Below are 22,682 nucleotides of genomic sequence, written 5' to 3' on the forward strand. Positions count from 1 at the left end.
GCCACCCAAGTGTTTGGTCTCTAATAGTAATTCACATAGTGACATAATTAGACCTTCTCAAGGTAGGATTTTTTACTTATGCTAACAAGTTTGATTTTCAGAAAACAAGAAAACCAAAACAAGCCCAGCCAAATCTTATTTCTATTAGATAAAGAAAACTATTTTTGTTTTCTTCCTCTTATGATTTGGCTAAGAAGAGTGGCTAAAGGCTTAGAGTTTTAGTTTGCTAACATAACATATTTATAAAATCAAACCAAGTTATAACCCTAGATACAATATTTATATTTTTGTTCAATTAAGTCCTTGTGAACTTAATTAATTTTCCCACTTTATTTTTAGTCTATTTTAATTAAGTCCAACTTAATTGATTATCCTTATTTAATCTCAATCATGTCATTTAATTTGTGTGACTTGTTAAGCTTCTAACATGTTGGCAATAAATATAAATCATAATCAAATATCAATTTAATAATTGATTTATATTTATAGATCATGAGCGATATCTAGCAACACATCATGGGCACTTAAACATTGGAGAGTCAATTAAAGAGTTTGACAAAGTCCTTCAATGATAACCCTCTCAGTACAATACGGTCCTTTCATCAAATATTTCAAATATGTCACAAAGCATGACTCAATGTTTGCTTATGACATTCCATATTAGTTATCATAATTCATAACTAACCTTATGAATTTAGGAAACTAACTTTCCTCAAATTCATCATGCTTTGGCCAAAGACTTTATACAAGTTAATCTAGAATTAAGAACAAGTAAGATATATCCCTTCATATCACTTAGGGTGATGAGTCCTCTCTTGACTACTCATCTACCTTCACATGTTTCATGCCATACCTAAAAGCATCCTATTTAGGCATCTGGTCACTTTCAGACCTGTAAAGGTGAAATCAAAGTATGTAATTCCCCATACTAGATGATCCGATATCTCAAGTCCGAGGACTAGCTGCATGACTATCACATGAAAACATATTCCATAGATACTTGAGTGAAATACCAAATTGAGTTCTCATAGCCAGTCATGTTCAATGAACGTGTTCTCTAATAAGCACCCACATGCCATCTTCAAGTATCCTATATACTTCAATCTATGAGATCGATTGCTTACTTCTCAAGTAAAGAGGCTTAACATGTACCAGTCTTTGAACATTGTCAATGTCTTGTCTTAACAATACAATGACTAGGAACTATTTTCGGAACATGGCTTTGATGTATAAAGATTTCATAATTGTAACAACTTTATAATTCTTTTGCAAGGCGTTTATGTTCCATGGGCTTCTCCAATTAGTACTTAATAACTCTTTATTGTTGCACTAACATGAAGAAAAACCTCTATCACATATAGTTTTATGATTAAGTATGCATTAAATGACAATATATATTCTTTGATCAATCCAATTGACTCTAGGGCATATACCAACAATGAGGAGTAAATAAAAAGTGATATTTATATTTAAGTTAATTAACTTCTTAAATTGCAAATAAGGCCTCAATAATATAATCTTTTATAATATTGGCTTAACACTTAATTAAACCTTTTTAATTAAGTCATTGTAAATTAAAATTAAAATTAAATTAAATTTACTTTATTTCTTTGCAATTAAGGCTTTAATATTATAACTGATTATAATATTGGCCTAATACTTAATTAAACTATTCTAATTACATCTTTAAAAGTTAAAAACCTAGTGTATGGTTTAAGTCCAACTTAAATCATCAATTTCCCAATTTAATTCATACTACAACTTATTTGTGTATGACCCATTAGATTCTAACTTATGGGTGATGGAATTGAATTATAATTTTTATTAAATTAATTAATTCAATTCTGTAGATCAAGATTGACATCTAGCAATGCATCATGGTCACCAAATTTTTAAGAGACTCAAAGGTTTCTTTGACAACCAGGGGCGGAGCTAGCCAATTTTTGTTGGGGGGGCCAAAGACGAAAAAAAATAAAAGTTAAAAAATTTTAAAATTAATATGTTGAATTTAACAAATGATCAAAAGATTCATAATAAACAATAATTTTATATAACATGTAAATAAAAAAACAAAAAAAACTTATAATAGTTATCTAAGAAAGTTGTGCTCGACGATGTTTCCTAGATTCAAATTCATCAATTATTGACTCTGTACTGAAAAGACTAGCAATATCTTTCTCAATATAAACAACTAAATTATCTGCAAGAAACTCATCATCTATTTTGTTTCAGAGTCTTTTTTTCACAATCTTTATTGCTGAAAAGGCTCTCTCTGTAGTTGTTGTAGAAACTGGAAGAGTCAAAATAAGGCGAATTAATCTATCAATCAAGTGGTAATTCTTTGACTTTTCTGTTTCTGCTAATCTCTGGCACAATTTAGAAAGTGTCTTAATATATTCAAAACTTTGATGATGAGCTATATCGAGCTCGTAATGCCTCATTGTAACCTCAAAATAAGCCTTTCTAGTTCTGTGAAATTCTGAGAATAAAAACTCTCTGCTAACTTGCAAATATTATCAATATTGAATGATTTGTAATTGTTACTAGGATCCAAAGCAGTGCTTAAAGTTAAAAGTTTCACAACTTGCTCATTGAATTTTGAATTCAATTCTTGTAACTGAGTATCTATCGTCACTAAAAATATATCAATTCGATAATGATGCTCCACAGTTACATCTGGTTGATGAGATTGACCTCTGCCCAAGATATATCATGCACCCATGTCAGGAATTTTTATCTCATGTTTTTGACAAAATTTTTTCACATTCTCAAGTAAATTAGACCACTCATCATCTCTCAACTTCTAAAGGAGTGATTTTGTAGTAAAAACAAGATGAATTGCATTTAAAATATCTTGAGAGCGTAATTGTAATCCTTGGCAAAGAACATTAGTGATTCCCATGATCTCATTCATCAAGTGTAATATGAAAATGAATTCAAATGATGCTAATATTTTACTAGCAGCAGAAGCATCACCTCTTTGTGAATAACTGGCCCCTTCGTCAATAATGCTTTCCACAACAGTGCAAGTTGCATCAAACATTCTCATCAAGCTACAAATAGAATGAAAGTGTGAGCTCCATCGAGTATCTCCAACTCTTTGTAAAGTTCCCACTTGATTTGCTCATCTACCTGTTTCAAGTTCATCACTAGCAATCATGTTTACAATGTCAATTGCTTGAGCAGCTTGTAATTGGTCGTGTCTTTTGGAAGAAGCACTAACAATATTTACAATAGAAGTCAACTGTGTAAAAAATTCATGAATATGAACTACTTCTCTAGATGTTGCAACCAATGCTAATTGTAATTTATGAGCATAACAATGCACATAATATGCGTATGGACAATCGTTAAGTACCAAAGCTTGTAAACCATTCCATTCACCACGCATGTTACTAGCACCATCATATCCTTGACCTCGAATACTTTCAACTTGAAGGTTATAACGAGAAAGAACATACACTAACTCTTTCTTCAAAGTCATTGCATTGGTATCACTAACATGTACAAGATCAAAGAAATGTTCTTGAACAAAACCATCACCATCAACAAATCTCAAAATAATAGCCATTTGCTCTTTTTTAGACTCATCTCGAGCTTCATCAATAATAATACAAAACTTAGCATTTCCTACTTCCTCTCTAATTGAATTTTTCACCATATTAGCCAAAATATGCAAAATCTCCTTTTGAACATCATTGGATGTGTACTTAGCAACACGTGGAGCATTTTCCAAGACAAGCTTCTGAACTTTGTCATTGTAAGATCCTAAGAATTTGAGCATTTCAATGAAATTTCCACTATTTTTTGAGGATGGACTTTCATCATGACCTCTAAATGCACAAGCTTGAAAAGTTGACCATCTAACACAATTTATAGAAGCTTTGAGCCTAAACCGATTATTCAAGATCTCTTTTGATGCTTGTCTTTTGATAAGCCTATCTATATGTTAGGATTTTTTCAATAAATCCTCACAAGATTTTATAGCAACATTATGTGGGGAATTTGGATTTTTCCCAACATGATTCAAAAGTGGACAATTTTCTCCACTATTTGCTTTCTTCTAACTTCTGAAACCCTTTTCAATAAATGCATTTGAACTTGGACGATTCGAGGTGTTCTTACTAAAAAGGTAGCATGGCAAACAAAATATAGCATCTTCGTCACAAGAATACTCTAACCAAGAAAGATATAATTCAAACCAAGAAGCTGGAAAACGACGAGGATGATCATCATCTGATAAAAGATACGTTTTAAGAATGGGTTGACATGGCCCACGTTTGAGATAAGCACGACGAATTTCATCCCTTTGATTGATAGGAAATTCCCATATCATTGGTCGTAATCCAAGGTCAGGTTCTATATGAAAAGCATCAATTTCTTCAAGATTGAGCCTTAGACGTTTTGATTCGCACTGCTCTTATTCATGAGTTGAAGTATTAAGGTTTGGTGGCTCAAGTGTAGGAGAATCATTCGAGCGATCTACCTCTTTTCTTTTAAAAAATTTGTCAATTGTTTTCAACTTACTCATATTTTAATCAAACCTAAAAAAAAAACAATATAGTCAACATTTAATATTCTTATTTATTTATATTTAAACTTAAAAAATAAAACATAAAACTATAATGAATAAAATATAATAATTAAATACGAAATACTGGATTTCATATAATAGTTAAATAATATAAATAGAAAGAAAAAGGTAAAAGAAAACTTTACCTCCTCTTACTTTTACACAATGGTGGTGGGTGATCTCTATCTTTCCTTGTCCAAACTCACAAACTCATAAATCTCTTTTGAAGAATAAGGTGTGTTTTAATGGTGAGTTACAAGAAAAGAAAAATAAAAATAAAAAGACACAAAAGAGAAGAGAAAAAGAAAAAGAGAAAGAGGTATAGAGAAATTTAAATTAGAGTAAAGTTAAATAGGTTTGTGAAGTTGTTTGACTTTTTTATTTATATTAATTATTAAATAAAAAATTTATTTTGAGTGGGCCATTAATAATATATAATAAATAAATATTTTCAAAAAATTTGGGGGGGGGGGGCATTGATAAAATATATATAAAAAATAAATATTTTTAAAAATTTTGGGGGGGCCGTGGTTGGCTTACCCTCCGCCCTTGTTGACAACCTTTCAAAGTGTACAGTTTATTAATGTAATTCATTCCCTCATCATACATCCTGGAAATGATAAGAGTATGGTGCAGTGCTTTCTTTGACAACCTTTCAAAGTGTACAATCTATCAGTGTAATTCATTACCTTATCATATATCCAAGAAATGATAAAAGCATGGTGCGGTGCTTACTCTTATTGATTTTCATATTCATTCTTGAAGTTAGATTATTAGCTTTATAGAGACTTATGAAACTTTTTTTTATAATCTTCAAGTCGCCTTGGCCAATAACTTCAACAAGCTAATATCAACCAAGAACTACTAAATCACTTAGGGTGATGGTTATTTTCTTGACCACTCATTTGTCTTCACATGCTTCATGCTACAACCAATCATATCCTATTTAAGCATCCTCGGTAGAACTTGTAAAGATATGAACAAATATATAGCACTCCACATATAAGACAACCTAGTGTTTCAAGTCTAAAGAGTATTTACATGACTGACACATGAAAAATATTTACATAGACATTAGAGTGAGATACTAAATGCATTTCTCATGTTGGGTCATGTTCAGTGAACTTATTAATGGAACAAGCACATACATTGTAGTTCAAAGTATCTTTATACTTTAATCTATGAGATTGGTTACTTACTTCCCAAGTAAATAACATAGAATGTACCAATCTCTAAAGCATTATTGATGTCCAGTCTCAACGATACATCGACCAGGAACATTTAAAGATTATGCTTTGATACATAAAGATCTTATAATTACAACCCATTACAATTCCCTTGCAAGGCATATTAATCTCATGGACTTCATCCAATCGAATTATAACCTTTATAATTGATGTCTTATTGATGAATGAAAATCTCTAATCATCAATATAAATGATATAATTGCATGTCTAGAACTAAGTCTTGACCAATCTCAATTGGCTGTAGGGCTCATTCCAACATAATTAACTTAAATAAAATAAATGACTAAAAATAACTAATATTTAAACTAACTCTCAAGAACTTAGAAAAAATACACCTAAAATTGTGACCAAATAATTCTATAAAACAGAGTTATCATCTCTCTTTTTTACTCTTCTCTTTTGGACAAATTTCTTAAGTATTCACACATAGAAAACAAGCCCAAAATTCTAAGAAAAAAAGAGAAAAGAATAGCTACCATCTTGTAATTTGCATTCCACACCTTATCCACTTAAAGTTCTTGTTGAAAGTATTCTTGAAAAATAAGTGGTAAATCAATTTGGTGAGGAGATTGAGTCCTTGGTGTGAAGAGTGAATTTACTATAATTCACTAGAGTCAAGGATTGACAACTTTATAAGAAAAGGTATGATTACCAATCCTTTAGGATTCTTGATTTATTGATGTGATTATACAATTTGTGATATGCATGATGTGTTAATTCCGATGTATATGTATGGTTTGCTTCAAGAAAAAAAATTGAAATTCATGATCTACACAATCACATCTATGCACAAAGATCTACATCACATCACAAGAAACCAAACCAAACAAACCGTAGACACTAGAGGCAAAAAGTAAAGTAAATTGTAGCTGCCAGTATGAATAAGAAAACACATGAATAGATGAAACATGAGGAAGTAAGCAAGCTAAATTTGATTAAAAATTACCCTTAAATCACCAAAAAGAAGAACGAAAATCAAATAAATTGCAAGCATTAAAATGAAAAAACCATGAGAACCCTAGGCGGCCAAGGGAAGAAGAGTGAGACCAAAAGAAGATGAAGTGAAAGCATCGATAGAGTGAAAAAGAGTGTAAAGCCTGAGAATCCCTAGCCTTTGTGAGGTGAAACTCGAAAAAGCCTTTTTTTCAGAGATGAAAAATGGCGAATACCCCCAACTTGAACAAAATTTCTAAAATGGCAATAACAGAAACCCTAAAAAAGCCTTTATATTAATTTTAGAAAGTTAAAAAAGCCCTTAAAAGATGCCAAAGACAACCACATTCATATTATCGAAAACCCCTTTCACAATTTATGAAAAGATAAACACAAATGTCACATTTTGAGAACAATTTGTAGGTTAGAATTATTATAGTGAAACTCGAAAAAACCCCTTTTTTAAAGATGAAAAATTGAGAACACCCTCGACTTGAACCAAATTTCCAAAATGGTAGGAACAAAAACCTTAAAAGGCCCTGTATTGATTTTGAAAAGCCTAAAAAGCCTCCAAAACATGCCAAAATTACCAGCTAATCGACAACCACTGTCATAATACTGAAAATACCTTCCATAATTCATAAAAAGACAAAACCACGTTGTAGGTTAAAATTATTACAGTTAAGATTAAGATTAAGATGAAGATTATTCCATTTGGACCAGAACGAATGTGAGTATCTGATAGTGGATTGGGGGGGGTGCGGCTGGTTTGAAGCTCAAGCGTTCGACTCCTTAAAAAGAGTTGAGAGCATCGTTGACACGCGTCAAACAAGAATGTAAAGAAATAATGAAGACAGCTCACGTTTCAAATGACATCGAAGTTACCCATTGACGGACACTTTTTAAGGAAGCTTTAGACAGCTCCTCATGGGCATGGCGGTGCTTGCTGCGTGCTGCGAGCTTCAATCAATCAGCGAGCTGAAGCTTTAAATAGGGAACCTCATAATATTTATTTAATTTAATAATTAACAAAATCCTCTGTGTCAAATTCCTTAATTTATTTGAGCTGATTCTTAGTACTAATAAGTCAGAAAAGTAAAAAAAAAAAAAAAAAAAAAAGAAAGAAAGAAAGAAAGAAAGAGAAATCTCTGTTTTTGGTAAATTGATGCTTTGCTTCGTCTTTCAGTCTCTGTATCCAAACTCAAATGTGGAAGCTTTTTAGGGTTCATCGCTCGTTTCTCAGCTTCCTCTTCCTCGTCTCCGTCTTCGTCTCTGTCTGTACAGGTACGTCGTCGTTTGGGCTCCTGAGATGAGATCTCTGTTTTGCTTTTTGGAATTTATTGTTTTTGTAGTTTGTTATACTTGTTTAGAAAGACAAGATGGAAAGTAATTGAGATCTGAAGCTGATTGTAAGCTTTATGTTGCTTAGTTTCCTGTCACTGTGTTTGTGATCATTTTATCCAAATGACTCCACTCAACTCAACTCAAGCGGTCAAGAATAACACAAGACTAAGATCCAAAGTTTTTTCCTTTTAGTATTCTCACCCAGATTGTCAAGTAAATGCTTATGCTTTCTCTTAACTTATCACCTTTCTGTATGAGAAGAAGCATACTTTTCTTTTGTTCCCAACCAAACTGACTTAATCACCGCACATCTTGGAAAACCCAAACTGGTCTTGCAAACCTTCTTGGTGTACTGACCTCCCTGCCCTGCATACGGACATTTTTGTTTGGATAATTTTGAGAGTACGAGGACAAACTATACTTTAGAACTGAGCTGGTTTTCTCAATTAACCCTTCTTTTTCCAGGTAATATATTATTTCTCTTTCATATAATGCTTTCCATTGGCTTATAATGTCTCTATTCTTTTGCTCTTTTTTTTATTGGCATCTCTTCCTGTTCCTCTTGGTATTCATGTCATCTGTTGTCCACTTTTTTTAACTGTGAGATTTTGTTGGTTGCAGAGTAACAAATGAAGCTGTCTGTAATTTAAAGTTGCTGCTAATAAGAAAAAGCACTGCTCAATCTAGTTTCGCCTCTCTTCTATCAAATGTATGTCTGGTTTCTCCAAGGAGTTGAAGAGCTGATTTACTGATTAAATGACCCTCTATTGTTGCTTTACTTATTCCAAGGTCCTTCTTTTTATTGCAATGGTGCTTGTATCATGTAATTAATTAGCTGATTTACTTATTCTAATGTCTTTCTTTGAGTTTTAGCTTTGTGCTTGAACGTTTCTACAAGTGTTATGTTCTGCTAAAGTATGAGCTGGGTTGTCGATTTGCTTAAGAAAAAAAATGGCTCTCACTGTGCATATTCTTGTATCATGTATGGTTCTAAATGTGTAGGGAATGGTTGTGGATTATTCTAAGTACCATATCTCATCTCACTGGTGACACCTTGGACACCTGTGTTGTCTGTGTGTGTGTGTGTGTGTTTGAGTGTTTGATTATTCTTTCTTCTTGGACATGTAGGGAAATTAAGAGTGAGGGTTCACTTCCTGAGTAGTTAACACAATGGTCACGCAGTATGGTTATGGTTGAAGTTATTTAAATTGAAATACTATAAAATCTGATATGTGTATGCATAACATGGTGAGCACTGGCTGCATGGGTGTTACTTGGTACTATCTGAGTTAGTTTAAATTGGTTTACAAAAGATGGGAATGCAGATGTTATTGCCAAAGGAAATAACAGATATACAAACAAATAAATATGTTGTTATTTCTGTTTAATGTTGGTTCTAACATGCTACATAACATTACTTAATTTCTTGCCACCTGGCAAATTTCTTTTGTTTCTATATATTGTTTTTTTTTTTTTTTTGGGGGGGGGGGGGGGGGGGGGGGGGGTGGGTGGGCTGGCTCTTGTGGGTTGATGGGAGGTGTGCATTTATATTGTCACTGTGAAATGCTACTGGTAAATTGTCGCAACAGTTTTCAACCAACCAGCTAGAGTAAGGAAAAGGTAAAAGGAAAGCAAAAGAATACAGAACTAATGAGATGACTTAATGTTGGCGCCTGTGCTAGTGTGCTTTGCTGAGGCACTGCATGATAATCATATTATATATATATGAGCAAACCTTGGCTATTTGCATCACCTTAGAACAATGGATACTACTTTACGTTTACTACTAAAATTGATAGTAATAGAGGAACATATTTGATAGTTATAAATGTTAACTGTTTGTTTTACCTTCATGATTTGAGGTTTTTGTTACCAATTCGAGCTTATAGGCCCCAGAGACTGGTCTTTTGTTTTTCCCAACAAGAAAATTGTACATGCCAACCTAATTGCAATAAGCACCCTGTAGATGTGAAATGCTGAAAGCCCAAAAGTGTGAATTATATGTTATAGGTTGAATCTCTTGCATGCTGAATGCATGAAAGGCGGGTTCCCATTTTGAAGTGGTTATTCTCATCTAAGTTTCAATTTACATGACTATAAATGTTTAGTTTGAAAGTTTATTAGTCTTCTTAATTTTTGAACTTACATGTGTAGTGATCTGCTTACGTGTGTTTAACTACCTGACCTATTCATGTTGTATTATGAGTTGTTTTCTGTGTTCTTAATTTCTATTTATCCTACTACATTCAGAGGTAAGCAGAAAACTATGGCAGCTGAGCTTGTCAATTCTGCTACGAGTGAGAAACTGACTGAGATGGACTGGACAAAGAACATCGAAATTTGTGAGTTAGTTGCTCGAGATCAAAGGTATAGTTTTTTCTATTATTTCTTAGTTTCTATTTTCAAATGAAATGAACTTTAAGAGTTCTGTTAAAATTGGAGCTTCAATTCATTGTTCTGGGTTGCCAATATTCCATAACCATCTTTATTTTCCTCGGCATTTTTTTATGCTTTCTTTATACAGGCAAGCTAAAGATGTTGTTAAAGCAATTAAGAAACGATTGGGAAGCAAGAACCCAAATACTCAATTATATTCTGTATTGGTGAGTATAGGCTATTTTTGTTTAATAACAATCTGGCTTATGTTGTTTTATAGATTGTAAACTCATTCTCTAATGGCTAATTTTGCAGTTATTGGAGATGTTGATGAACAATATTGGTGAAAATGTTCATAAACAAGTGATTGATTCAGGCATTCTCCCTATTCTTGTGAAGATAGTGAAGAAAAAGGTGTACACTTGTTTCCTATTCCACAATTGTTGGCCTTTCACTGATTTTATACAACTCTTGTGGTTTTCTTATTATTCTTTTCTTTGTTGCAGTCGGATTTGCCTATACGAGAGAGAATATTTCTGCTTTTAGATGCTACACAGACATCCCTTGGTGGTTCTTCTGGAAAGTTTCCTCAATACTATTCAGCATACTATGATTTGGTGGTAGGTACAGACATGAAACATGTGTGACCCCCTTACATTGTACATTTGTTGATGGGTTAGACAAAAAGTATCCTCTCTGGGAACAAGGTTATGAGTTGCACAGAATTTAAAAGCCTGTTTTTTTTCATTAAGCATGATAATGATGTTAGTCAAAGCTATCATGATGTAGCCGAAAGGTTTAGGGCAATTAGAACTCAACAATTAGGGCTAGAATAGGATTGATTGTGTTGGAACAATAGAAAGGTAATTGGGCTTTTTAAAGAAACCTCTTGAATAATAGTCAAAATAACAAATGATAATAATAATCTTCTATCTAAGATCACCTATTTATAATAGCTAAGATAAATTTTAATCAAATAGTAATCTTAATCCTAAATGAAGTCTTACAGTACTAAAATTCTAATAAAGATAGGAAAAAGAATCTCAAACTAAATAAAATAAAATAAAATTCTAACGAAAATACTTAAATAATATAAATTTTCATATGCGCCTGCATCAGACCCCTCGGGTCAGAAAAGACTTGACTCCGACAAATAGGCCTTGACATACTCCTCATAGATGTCGGGATCCACTCGTTTCAATTCTTCTTCTGCAATCCAGGTGCTTTCATTAGCAGGTTTACCAAGCCATTTCACTAAATATCGTCTATACAGGTTCCCTCGTCTGGATCGAACCTCTTTTACATCTAGCACATCTTCAATAACTTCAACCTTAGCAATTGGAAGGTGCTGAATTTGAGCGTCTATGGTAGATGCAGTCCCATCACATCCCTCAAATGGATACAAGTCCAAAACATTGAAAATAGGACTGATTTGTAACTCAGACGGTAGCTTAATTAAATAGGCATTTGAACTGATTTTCTTTAGCACCTTACAAGGTCCAAACTTTCTAGACTTGAGCTTGTGATAAGTACCCTTAGGAAATCTTTCTTGCCTCAAGTGCACAAGTACTTGATCACCTTCCTCAAATTCCTACTTACGACGATTTTGATTTGCAGTAAAAGAATATTCTGCATTGCTGGCTTTTAAAGCAGCCTTTACCTCTTCATGAATTTTTCGAATATGATCAGCAAATAACTCTCCTTCATTACTCACTCTAGCTTCTTGTGGTAGGGGTACTAAATCAAGCACATGTTGAGGTTTTAACCCATATGCAGCCTCAAATGGTGTCTTTTTTATGCTTCGATTGACAGAATTGTTGTAGGCAAATTCAGCTTGGGGAATGACTAAATCCCAAGTCTTTGGGTTGTTTTGAATAAGACATCTTAACATATTACCCAAACTTGGATTCACAACTTCTGTTTGACCATCTATTTGCGGATGGCAAGTACTAGAATACTTCAACTCTGTCCCAAATTTTCTCCACAAAGTTTTCCAAAAATGTCCCATAAACTTCACATATCTATCATAAACAATGGAAGTTGGAATTTCATGTAGTCTTACAACCTCACGAAAGAATAATTCAGCAATATCAGTTGTATCAGAAGTCTTAAAACACGGAATAAAATGTGCCATTTTTGAAAACTTATCCACCACCACAAAGATAGAATCAAACCTTTTTGCTGTCTTCGAAAGTCCCAAAACAAAATCCATACTCAAATGAATCTATGGTGCATCTGGCTCAGGTAAAGGAACATATAAACCAGTGTTTTGAGCACTGCCTTTACCAAATAAACAAGCTGGACATCTTTTCACCAACCTCTCCACATCTCGGCGCATTTTTGGTCAATAATAACGATCAGCCACCATTGCCAAAGTCTTGTCTCTGCCAAAATGTCCTCCCAAACCATTCCCATGAAGTTCTTTGCTCCCTCAAAGATCCTTCTGGAATGCACAACTGGTTACCTTTGAATAAATAATCTTCATGCAACCTATAAGGTAAATTTTCAGCTTGTAATGAACCTTGCAAATCAGCTATTATCTTGCTGAAATAAGGATCAGAACTATATTGATTTTTAAGTTCTTCAAATCCTATGATTTGAGTGCTCATAACTGTTAACAGTACACATCGCCTACTCAAAGCATCAGCCACAGTATTAGATTGTTCAGATATATATTTTAGAGAGAAATTAAATTCATCAAGAAAAGAACTCTACTTGGCATGTCAATCACTAAGTTTTTTTTGCGAATGCAAGTACCTTAAAGCTTGATGGTCAGAATAAACAGCAAACTCACGATAAGCCAAGTAGTGCTGCCAATGACGAATGGCCCTTACCAAAGCATAAAACTCTAAGTCATAAGTTGAATAACGTTGTCTTGAGTCTGTCAATTTTTCACTAAAAAACTCTATAGGCCTTCCATCTTGACTAAGAAATGCTCCAATTCCCACATGTGCAGCATCACACTCAACAACAAATAACTTCTCAAAATCTGGTACTGCAAGAACTGGGGCTTCAGTAATCAAAGCTTTCACTTTTTCAAAGGCTTTTTGTGCAAAATGTGACCATAGATTCAGTTATAGGACTCATAATAGAACTAAAATTTCGAATGAATCTCCTATAAAAAGATGCCAAACCATGAAAACTCCTTCTTTGATAGACATAGGTGTTGGCCACTCTGAAATTGCACGAATCTTCTCTGGATCTGGTTTCAAACCTTCTGCTGACACAATGAAACCAAGAAATACTACTTCTGGTTGCATAAAACTGCACTTTTTCAAGTTTATATAAAGCTGCTCCTTTTGAAGTACTTCTAAAACTTGTCGTAAATGTTTTAAGTGCTCTTTCTTAGTGTGGCTATAGATCAAAATATCATCAAAGTAAACCACCACAAATGAATTCAAGAAGGGCTTGAGTACCTTTGCCATGACTCTCATGAATGTGTTTGGTGCATTAGAAAGGCCAAATGGCATCACCAACCATTCAAATAATCCATCTGGAGTTTTGAAAGCTATTTTCTATTTATCTCCATTCCTCATTCTAATTTGATGATATCCGCTCTTCAAATTGATCTTTGAAAACGCGCTCGAACCAACTAATTGATCAAGCATCTCATTCAATCGAAGAATAGGAAAACGATACTTGATTGTAATTTTATTTATGGCACGGTTGTCAACACATCCTCCATGAACCATTTTTCTTAGGAGCTAACAAAGCTGGGCAAGCACAAGGACTTTTACTTTCGCTGCATAGGTGGCATTCTATATACTGGTAGGTTTGGTAATGCTGCTCTTGGTACCAAATCAATTGCATGTTGGATGCTCCGTAAAGGTGGTAGACTTTTTGGCAAATCCTCATTGACCAATTCTCTAAACTCCTTCAATAGTTGCTGAATTTCGGTTGGATATTGAGGACATTTACCCATCTGATCACTCTTCAAATGCTTAGTTACCAAAGCATACATAATACCCATCTCACTACCTTCAGCATCAAAATTTTCAGCAGATAAATACTCAGTGATTTTGCTGATCTTGCTGTTTGTAGGGATTGAAGTTGCTGATTTCTTAGTCTCTTTTTTAGGAGGATAGAAAGTATACCTCTTGTTATCCTTGTAAAAAGAATAGGTATTTGGCTTTGTCTTATGAACCATATCGTGATCATACAACCAAGGTCTACCAACAAGAATATGACCAACATCCATTGGCACAACATCACATAGGGCCTCATCATCTTAGTTACCTCTCACAGTGAATTTCACCAAACATTGAGTAGTTACTGGTACTTCGTGTCCCTTCTTTAGCCACCCAATTTTATAAGGATGAGGATGTTTGCTTGTAGGAAGCTTTAATTTGTTCACTGCCTCTTGGAAATAATATTTTCCATGCTTCATCAATGACAAGATTACACACTTTACCTTCACAAACAACTCGTGTGCAAAAAATACTTCGCCTCTTCCAATCTTCTGCTTCCTCATTCACTTTTGTCATCAGTCTTTGTACCATTAATGACTCACCTTGTGCAGGATAAACATCAATAACAGGCTCTAACTCTTCCCCTAATTCTGCTAAGTTCACCCTTCGTTGTGGGCAAGTAAAAGAAGTGTGCCCCTTTTCCCCACAAGTAGAACATGGAATATGGGAATTGCTGCCTCCTTTATTTGTAGAAGAACCAGAACTGTTTTGCCCACCATAAGGCATTATACTTTTGCTTTTATCATTGTTTTCAACACTGGTTGCACCCCTATTAGTTTTATTGATTGTGGCAGCCCCTCGATAATGTTGTTGGGATGTTTGATAACCTCGTCTTACTTCTGAATTACTTTGCCAATGGGTGCCACCTATGGACTTTCTCGCACCATAGCGTAAAACCTGTTTTTCTGCTGATAAAGCATATTGACTAGCATTTTCAATGTTGTATAAACGAACTACTCCCATCTCGTCTCTAATAGAATGATTTAAACCAGCAAGATAACGAAAAGTAATTTGTTCGTTACTCTCAGCTAACCCAACCCGAATTGATAAGTTTTTGAATTCTTATGTACACTCCTCAACGGTCATGTTATTTTGCTTCAAACAATGAAACTTTTCATATAATTTCATGGTATAATCAGCAGGTAAAAATTGCTTTCGTAATTTACTTTTCATGTGCTCTCAAGTGCTGATTTTAAGCTTTCCTTGTCGTGCACGTTGCTCTTCAACTCTTTTCTACCATTGAAGTGCAGTACCCTTCAATTTCAACTTTACAAATAACACTTTTAGAGTTTTTTCCATGGGTTTTCATTCAAAGTAATTTTTCAAACTAGCTTCCCAATCGAAATATTTCTCCGCATGAAATTTTTCATGAAAATCAGTTACTTCAATCTTGATTCCTCCACCATTTAAATCAAGAGCATGTAATAACCGACCTTCCAATCCAACTTTTTTCGCTTGATTTGCGGATCCATCTTCATGAAAGGGGTTCTCGTTCTCAAAATCATCATCCTCAAGATCTTGAATCTCAAGGGGGTTGTGGTCGCCTTCCGGATTCTCCATTCGGGCTCCCACTGGTTCCCGACGCTACAAAGCTTGTATAGCCGGGTCAAGTTATCAATCATTCTCCGCATCTCAGCCAACTCAGTTTGTTGGGGTTGGTTACCTCTAATTCGTCCTCTGCCTCGGCCAACCATAGTTTCCTAGCTAAAAAAAATAGTAGGATCGTTTGCCCTGATACCACTTGATGTAGTTGAAAGGTTTAGGGCAATTAGAACTCAACAATTAGGACTAGAGTTGGGTTGATTGTGTTGGCACAGTAGAAAGGTAATTGGGCTTTTTAAAGAAACTTCTTAAACAATAGTCAAAATAACAAAAGATGATAATAATATTCTATCTAAGATCACATATTTATAATAGCTAAGATAAATCCTAATCAAATAGTAATCCTAATCCTAAATGAAGACTTAAAGTACTAAAATTCTAATAAAGATAAGAAAAAGAATCTCAAACTAAATAAAATAAATTAAAATCCTAAACTAACGAAAATACTTGAATAAAATAAATTTCCATTTGCACCTGCATCATATCAGTATATTTAGTGTGAATTATATGATTGCTGCATTTAATATGTTTATTTTTTACAGTTTTTGAACAAAAAGTCTGTAGCTTAAGTGTACACTCTTCATGTGACTGTAGCAGTTTAGTAGTTGGGTCTGTTGTTAGGATTGTTGTTATTGTGATTTTTGTAATTTCTTCTGGATGGTGATGGAACAGTGAGGGAGATGGCATTTATTATACTTAGTCTGTAAAGTCCTTTAGGCCAAGTTTTGCTTATTTTTTCCTCAGCATTCTAGTTTTGCTTCTTTTGCCTCTCTTTGTTCCAGTTCTTTTTTGTATATCTGGATTCCACTCCTAAGCCACTTCCTTAACCTACACCATAAACAAACCAGATCATTCCTTCAAACCTCTATATCTATGTCTGTTTCTATATGGTTTCAAAAATGTCTACAGCTGCAGTATTTTTTACCGTCTTTGTTTCTCTCCTAGCAAGTTTTAAATTGTGTTATTTATTTGCTTCCTTGAAATTTCTGCAACCCTTTAGTCATAAAAATTTTAACAAGTTGAGTCACAAAGTTATGGAAAAATACAACACCTTCAACTGCACATCTATTTCTTTAAATCTAAATCTGTTCTATCTTAATTGACATGAAAACCTTCTTTATAAATTTTGTGGAATCCATCTTATGTCAATAATTTTTGTGAAATATCTAGAAGGGTCCTTTTTTCTTAGCATGTTGTGGTTGGGTTGACTGGTTCTACAACTGTTAAATCTTGATGCCTAGGAGTTATTAAAGATAATGAAAATAAGAAGAGCAGGCGCAGGTATAGAGTTGAAAGGAAGTATGAAGTTATCTTTGGGGAACCTAAGCCACTTCCTCAACCTACACCATAAACAAACCAGATTATTCCTCCGAACCTTTATATATACGTCTGTTTCTATATGCTCTCAAAAATGTCTACAGCTTATTCACTATTTTTTACTGTCTTTTTTTTCTCTCCTAGCAAGTTCTAAATTGTGTTATTTACCTGCTTCCTTGAATTTCCATAATCCTTTAGTCATCAAAATCTTAACAAGTTGAGTCACAAAGTTCTGCAAAAATAAAACACCTTCAACTGCACATCTATCTCTTTAAATCTAAATCTGTTCTATATTAACAGACATGAAAATCTTTTCTATAAATTTTGTAGAATCCATCTTATGTCAATAATTTTTGTGAGATATCTAGAAGAGTCCTTTTTTCTTAGCATATTCTGGTTGGGTTGACTGGTTCTATGACTGTTAAATCTTGATGCCTAGGAGTTATTAAAGATAATGAAAATAAGAAGAGCAGGCAAAGGTATAGAGTTGAAAAGAAGTATGCAAGTTGTCTTTTAGGAATCATCATTACTTTATGTCTATTATCAGAAGACATTGATTATTTGTTCTTAGCATTTGAATGTATTTAAGCAGAGCGAGTTTGTAGAATCAAGTATGTGATTGTAAGGCATATACTTGATGCACAGTCATTTAGAGCACATTCATACCTACCTGAGATGCTTGTTGTGAAATGCAGCTTGAGTCAAAAGAGATATAGAAGTGTATGTCTCCTGTCCATTCAATTTTATCTAGGCATCGGTGTCATTCGTGAGCTTTTTTATTGTCCAAAGAGATATAGAAGTTCCGAGTTTTTTTATTGTAGCAACATAGATGATAATTAGGATATGAGTAGATATGATACTTTTTTCTACTTCGCTTTATCAAAGCATGGTTTGAAAAAGATGAACAGCTTGGTATCTAAAACCTGTCCCCTGGTTTTCAGTCAGCTTTCGGTAGTTTTGTTTTTACAACTTCCCATTATTGAAAAGTACACCTCCTGTGAATATATGGTTCATAAAGTTAGGTGTTTCATTAAATAGCAAATATATGGTTCATAAAGTTAGGTGTTTCATCGAATGGCAGATATATGGTTCATAAAGTTAGGTGTTTCGTCAAATGGCAATAATCCAAACACCATATTTTGATATGTTTTCCTGACTATAAGATAAATCTCATGCATAAGTAATTTTCTGTTGTTTCATTCCGGATAACATGTGTAATTAGCAGATACAGTGATGGTGAATCTGAGGGTAACTGCATATTTCTGTTTTTATTTTAATCCTGTCAGAGTGCTGGAGTACAATTTCCTCAAAGGCCTCATGCTACACCATCAAATCCACCTACTTCACTACCAAATAAGAATAATACACTTAATGGGGAACTTGCCGCTGCTAGACATGAGGCAATTGCACAGCAAACAGAGCCTCAGATTGTTCCTGAGTCCAGGTAACTTTTTCTTTCCTTATTTTGTGTGTGTCATTTGGCCTATCTTAGACTAGTTATTCCATTTTGTAAAAGGGTTTTTCCTTTTCCTTTTTCTAACTATACATTGAGACTAGTTATTCCATTGTTTAAAAGGGTTTTGCTTTTTCCCTTTTTTAGCCATATATTGTACAGATGGTTAAAACATGGACTTACATCAAGCTTATCTATATTATGTTCCTGTCTGAATTTTATGCTGACTAATGTCTAAATACGTTGCTAAATATAGGTATGTGAGATATTTGATTATATTGTAACTATCATCTCCTCTGGAACAAAATTCCTTGGTCTTTTTCTTTTTTGACAGTATTATTCAGAAGGCTAGCAATGCATTAGAGGTTTTAAAAGAAGTCCTTGATGCAGTTGACCCTCAAAATCCTCTGGTATGGGTGATCTTACATGCCTCATGATTGATGTAATGAGCTATCCTCATATATATATATATATATATATATGAAATTTTAACCTGAGATCCTTCATTTTGACTGCTATTTTATGCTCTTTTTAGGGTGTGAAGGATGAGTTTACACTTGACCTTGTGGAACAATGTTCGTTCCAGAAGCAACGAGTGATGCATCTTGTGATGAGTTCTCAGTAAGGCTGCTTTGCAATTGGAGCACAGTATATTTTGAATTTTAAGAAACCACTTACTGTCATTTTGTATGTGTGCTTCCTGAGTACAAGACATGCTGGGGATGAGAGAGAGAGAGAGAGAGAGAGAGAGAGAGAGAGACTTTTCTTTCACTCCTGTTACCCTATTTGAATGGCAAGGGAACCAAGGGGTGCATGTGCTGGCAATTTATATAATGCTAATATTTACTGGCATGCAATACCAGGGCAAATGGAATAATGGTTTTTTGAATGAATGGAGAGGGAGAGCCAGGGTATATACTCGGTGGCATGCAGTTCATGGCAAACAAAATACCAAGGATGATTTGCTGTTCATTGTGATGAAAGGATCTATAATCATGTGCTAGTTATCCTTGCTTTTGGGAAAAACATCTTTTGCAAAAGTAAAAATTATATGATTATACGCTAGTTGTCGTCAATACATCTTTTCCCAAAAGTTAGGACAACTAGCATAAAGTGAAACTGTTTCCTATACTCAAAAGAAACAATCTATGATTGTATGCTAGTTGTCTTTGTTTTGGGAAAAGATATCTTCGAATTAGGTTTCCAAGTTATGCCTGTGAACTGTCTGAACTGAGTTATTAAACCCCAATTTGGAGATCATTTGTTTCTCATCTTCAAAATATTAGGATGCATATGGCAAATCCTTTACATTTTTCAGTGCAGAATGCATATACCAGTATTTTGGTATTGCAACTTAGTTGGATGCTGCCTTTTATTTATTCAGGGATGAGAAGGTGGTTTCCCGAGCAATTGAGTTGAATGAGCAACTCCAGAAAGTTCTTGTCAGACATGATGCTCTTCTCTCAGGCAGGACTTCTGTTTCAAGTAGGCCGACATCAACTATAAATCATTTTGACCCTGAAGAAGAGGAGGAAGAAGAGCCAGAACAACTTTTTAGAAGGTTTGTATATATCTTAAATATTCCAACATTCCTAGAAAATAAATACAACTCTTTCTCTATCAGATTTCTTGAGATGATGATGTTAGGTTAGATAACCGATTCTCCTGAAGCTTAAGCTAATAGGAAAGGACTGAACTGTTATATATAAGCCACTTTGCTCAGACTCGAGTATGGGTATGTGTCAAATCGTATGACTCATCAATGACCTTAAATCTAGGACTCAGTGATTCTGCTAGATCCAAAAGTAGGATATGAGCACGGGGACTTGTTATGAACGTAATAGAATTGGATTTATTTATTCAATTATATATATATATATATATATATATATATATGATTTGCTTGATTCTAAGTGATCAATGGTCATTTTAATTTAATGAAGATGATAAGAGGATAGAAATGGTTTTTCCTCTTTATTTTATCTTTAAAAAAAGAAAAGAAAATTGTAGTGGCCCTATATTTTTTTGACAAGTATTAATATGTAGATGGGTTTCTCCCATGTTTTTAACATAGATATTTGAGTTTGAGTTTAAAAGCCTGAACAACCCCTAAAACCCTATTAGGACCCAGGTGTCCAAAAGCTCCAAACCATCATTCTACTTTAAAAACCCTAATTAAATTTTTTCTTATTACTCTGGCTGTGTAGCGCCTCTCCCCCTTTCTCTCACCTTTTCTCTCCTCTGCAAATGCATTTTTCAAGTGCTGCTCCTTTCTTCTATTCTTTCCAGCTACCATTACCTAAAGTCACTCATCCATCCTCCTTATCTTCTACTCTCTCTCTCTCTCTCTCTCTTCTTTTTCGGATTACATTCTTCTCTTCCTTTTTGGATTTTCAGCTTCTGAGCACCCCAGTGAAAGCAAGATTTGACAAAACAAAGTGCTAATTGAAATTAACATTGAGCTACCCTCTGCTGCCATTGTTTCCAATAATTTTTTGCCATGTAAAACATATCCTGTGTCATGTCTAGGGACGTGTCAATACGGGTGCACCTCCATCATTTATGAGTCCAAGCAATACAGCATCTAAGGTCTAACATGTCTGCTGTTGTGCAATCGGATGAATGATTAATCAGTTTGCATGTGGGGTCCGCTGTTGTGCGATCAGATGAATGATTAATCAGTTTGCATGTGGACCCAAGTATAGGAAGAAGGTTCATGTTAAAGGAGTAAAGAAGCATTGCACATAATGGGCAACATGACACTAGGTGAAGAAATATTAAAACGGTATGTGTTTTCTGGGATTCAAACTTGGGTGACCAATTGGGGTAATCTTAAGCTTATAGGAAAGGGCTCAACTATTACATGTTAGTTCTAACAGATGGAATATTGCTGCTGCATGGAGGGATGAAGTTTTGGTACTCTAATTGTTCCTTCCATTTCTTGTTTGTTGATACGTATACATTGACAAATTCTTTTATTTCAACTGCAAAACTTTAGGATACGCAAAGGGAAAGCCTGTGCAAGACCTGAAGATGAAGAGTGCTCTAGAGAGCGGCCGCACTTAGGTTTGCTTGGATCATCCATTCCGGGAGAAAAAGAAAGGCTAAACCGTCCCCTTATACGGCCATTGTCTTTGGAACCATCATGTGAGAACAATGCAAATCCTTCAGGTGTTGCAATTCCTCCCCCTCCTGCAAAACACATGGAGAGAGAAAGATACTTTCAGGAGAAAAAGGTTGATGGTTCTGCTCTGGCTGGTCATATGAGAGGCATGTCATTACACAGTCGTAATGCCAGCAGTTCTCGTAGCGGGAGTATGGATTTTAGTGACTAACTATAGGTTGGTGCTTTTACAACTTCTATTTGTTGATATGTCAGCTTATTACTTATAAATGGAGATGGATTTTCATTGCTAGTATTGTCAGGTGTTGGTTGAAAAATGACTGAACCTCAAGATATTTAATCATATAGAATGGTCTTACATACAGCCTTCTTATTCGGTGTTCGGTCTTAAGTTGTGTCGGAGGGTGGTTGAACGTGATTGTTATTTTCATTGAGTTTTTGTGGCGTTTAGGTAATTCTTTTTTTAATATCCTTTTGTTTCAAAGAGTGGCTTGTAAAGAGGATTCTTTTTCCGAAAATCTTTAGTACAAACTACTTTTTGGGATGGCTATGCCTGTGGTGGTAGACTCTTTACTGATTCACGGTTTAAGCTCGCAAACAAGTGTTCAAAACTATTTTACTGTCTGAATCATCGGTCATAGTTAATTTGAAGGTCGCAGTGAGTATGAAGGTGGTTGGTGGATCCATGCTTAATAAAGAGAATGATATCAGAATTGTGTTCAGAGAATGTTGTTGTCTTTATAAT

General features: G+C 34.3%; 1 protein-coding gene and 1 pseudogene across 3 annotated transcripts; one reads left to right on the plus strand and one right to left on the minus strand.

The window, feature by feature from the left end:
• Positions 1-2,093: 2,093 nt before the first annotated feature.
• Positions 2,094-4,336, minus strand: LOC148764651 (uncharacterized; annotated as a pseudogene).
• Positions 4,337-7,502: 3,166 nt separating this feature from the next.
• Positions 7,503-22,301, plus strand: LOC18612916 (ENTH/VHS/GAT family protein). 3 transcript variants are annotated; one of them, XM_007049905.3, is made up of 12 exons: positions 7,503-8,037; positions 8,183-8,562; positions 8,719-8,806; positions 10,348-10,464; positions 10,622-10,700; positions 10,789-10,887; positions 10,980-11,093; positions 18,647-18,804; positions 19,148-19,223; positions 19,349-19,434; positions 20,198-20,374; positions 21,812-22,301. In XM_007049905.3, exons 4-12 carry the CDS (start codon positions 10,364-10,366, stop codon positions 22,146-22,148), a joined length of 1,227 nt encoding a protein of 408 aa, XP_007049967.3. In that variant the 5' UTR covers positions 7,503-8,037; positions 8,183-8,562; positions 8,719-8,806; positions 10,348-10,363; the 3' UTR covers positions 22,149-22,301. The 3 variants fall into 3 exon arrangements, with proteins under 3 accessions (XP_007049967.3, XP_007049968.3, XP_007049969.3); XM_007049906.3 differs by lacking the exon at positions 8,183-8,562 and having other exon boundaries at positions 8,719-8,886; XM_007049907.3 differs by lacking the exon at positions 8,183-8,562.
• Positions 22,302-22,682: the final 381 nt, after the last annotated feature.

Source organism: Theobroma cacao, chromosome 1 (assembly GCF_053813885.1).
Source record: "Theobroma cacao isolate CCN51 chromosome 1, ASM5381388v1, whole genome shotgun sequence".
Taxonomy (NCBI): domain Eukaryota; kingdom Viridiplantae; phylum Streptophyta; class Magnoliopsida; order Malvales; family Malvaceae; genus Theobroma; species Theobroma cacao.

Excerpts from the sequence above, each read along its gene's own strand:
- LOC18612916 (XM_007049905.3), top strand. The coding sequence starts at position 10,364 with ATGGCAGCTGAGCTTGTCAATTCTGCTACGAGTGAGAAACTGACTGAG. Across the intron at positions 10,465-10,621 it reads TTAGTTGCTCGAGATCAAAG|GCAAGCTAAAGATGTTGTTA; the intron begins GTATAGTTTTTT and ends TTCTTTATACAG. Across the intron at positions 11,094-18,646 it reads CAGCATACTATGATTTGGTG|AGTGCTGGAGTACAATTTCC; the intron begins GTAGGTACAGAC and ends TAATCCTGTCAG.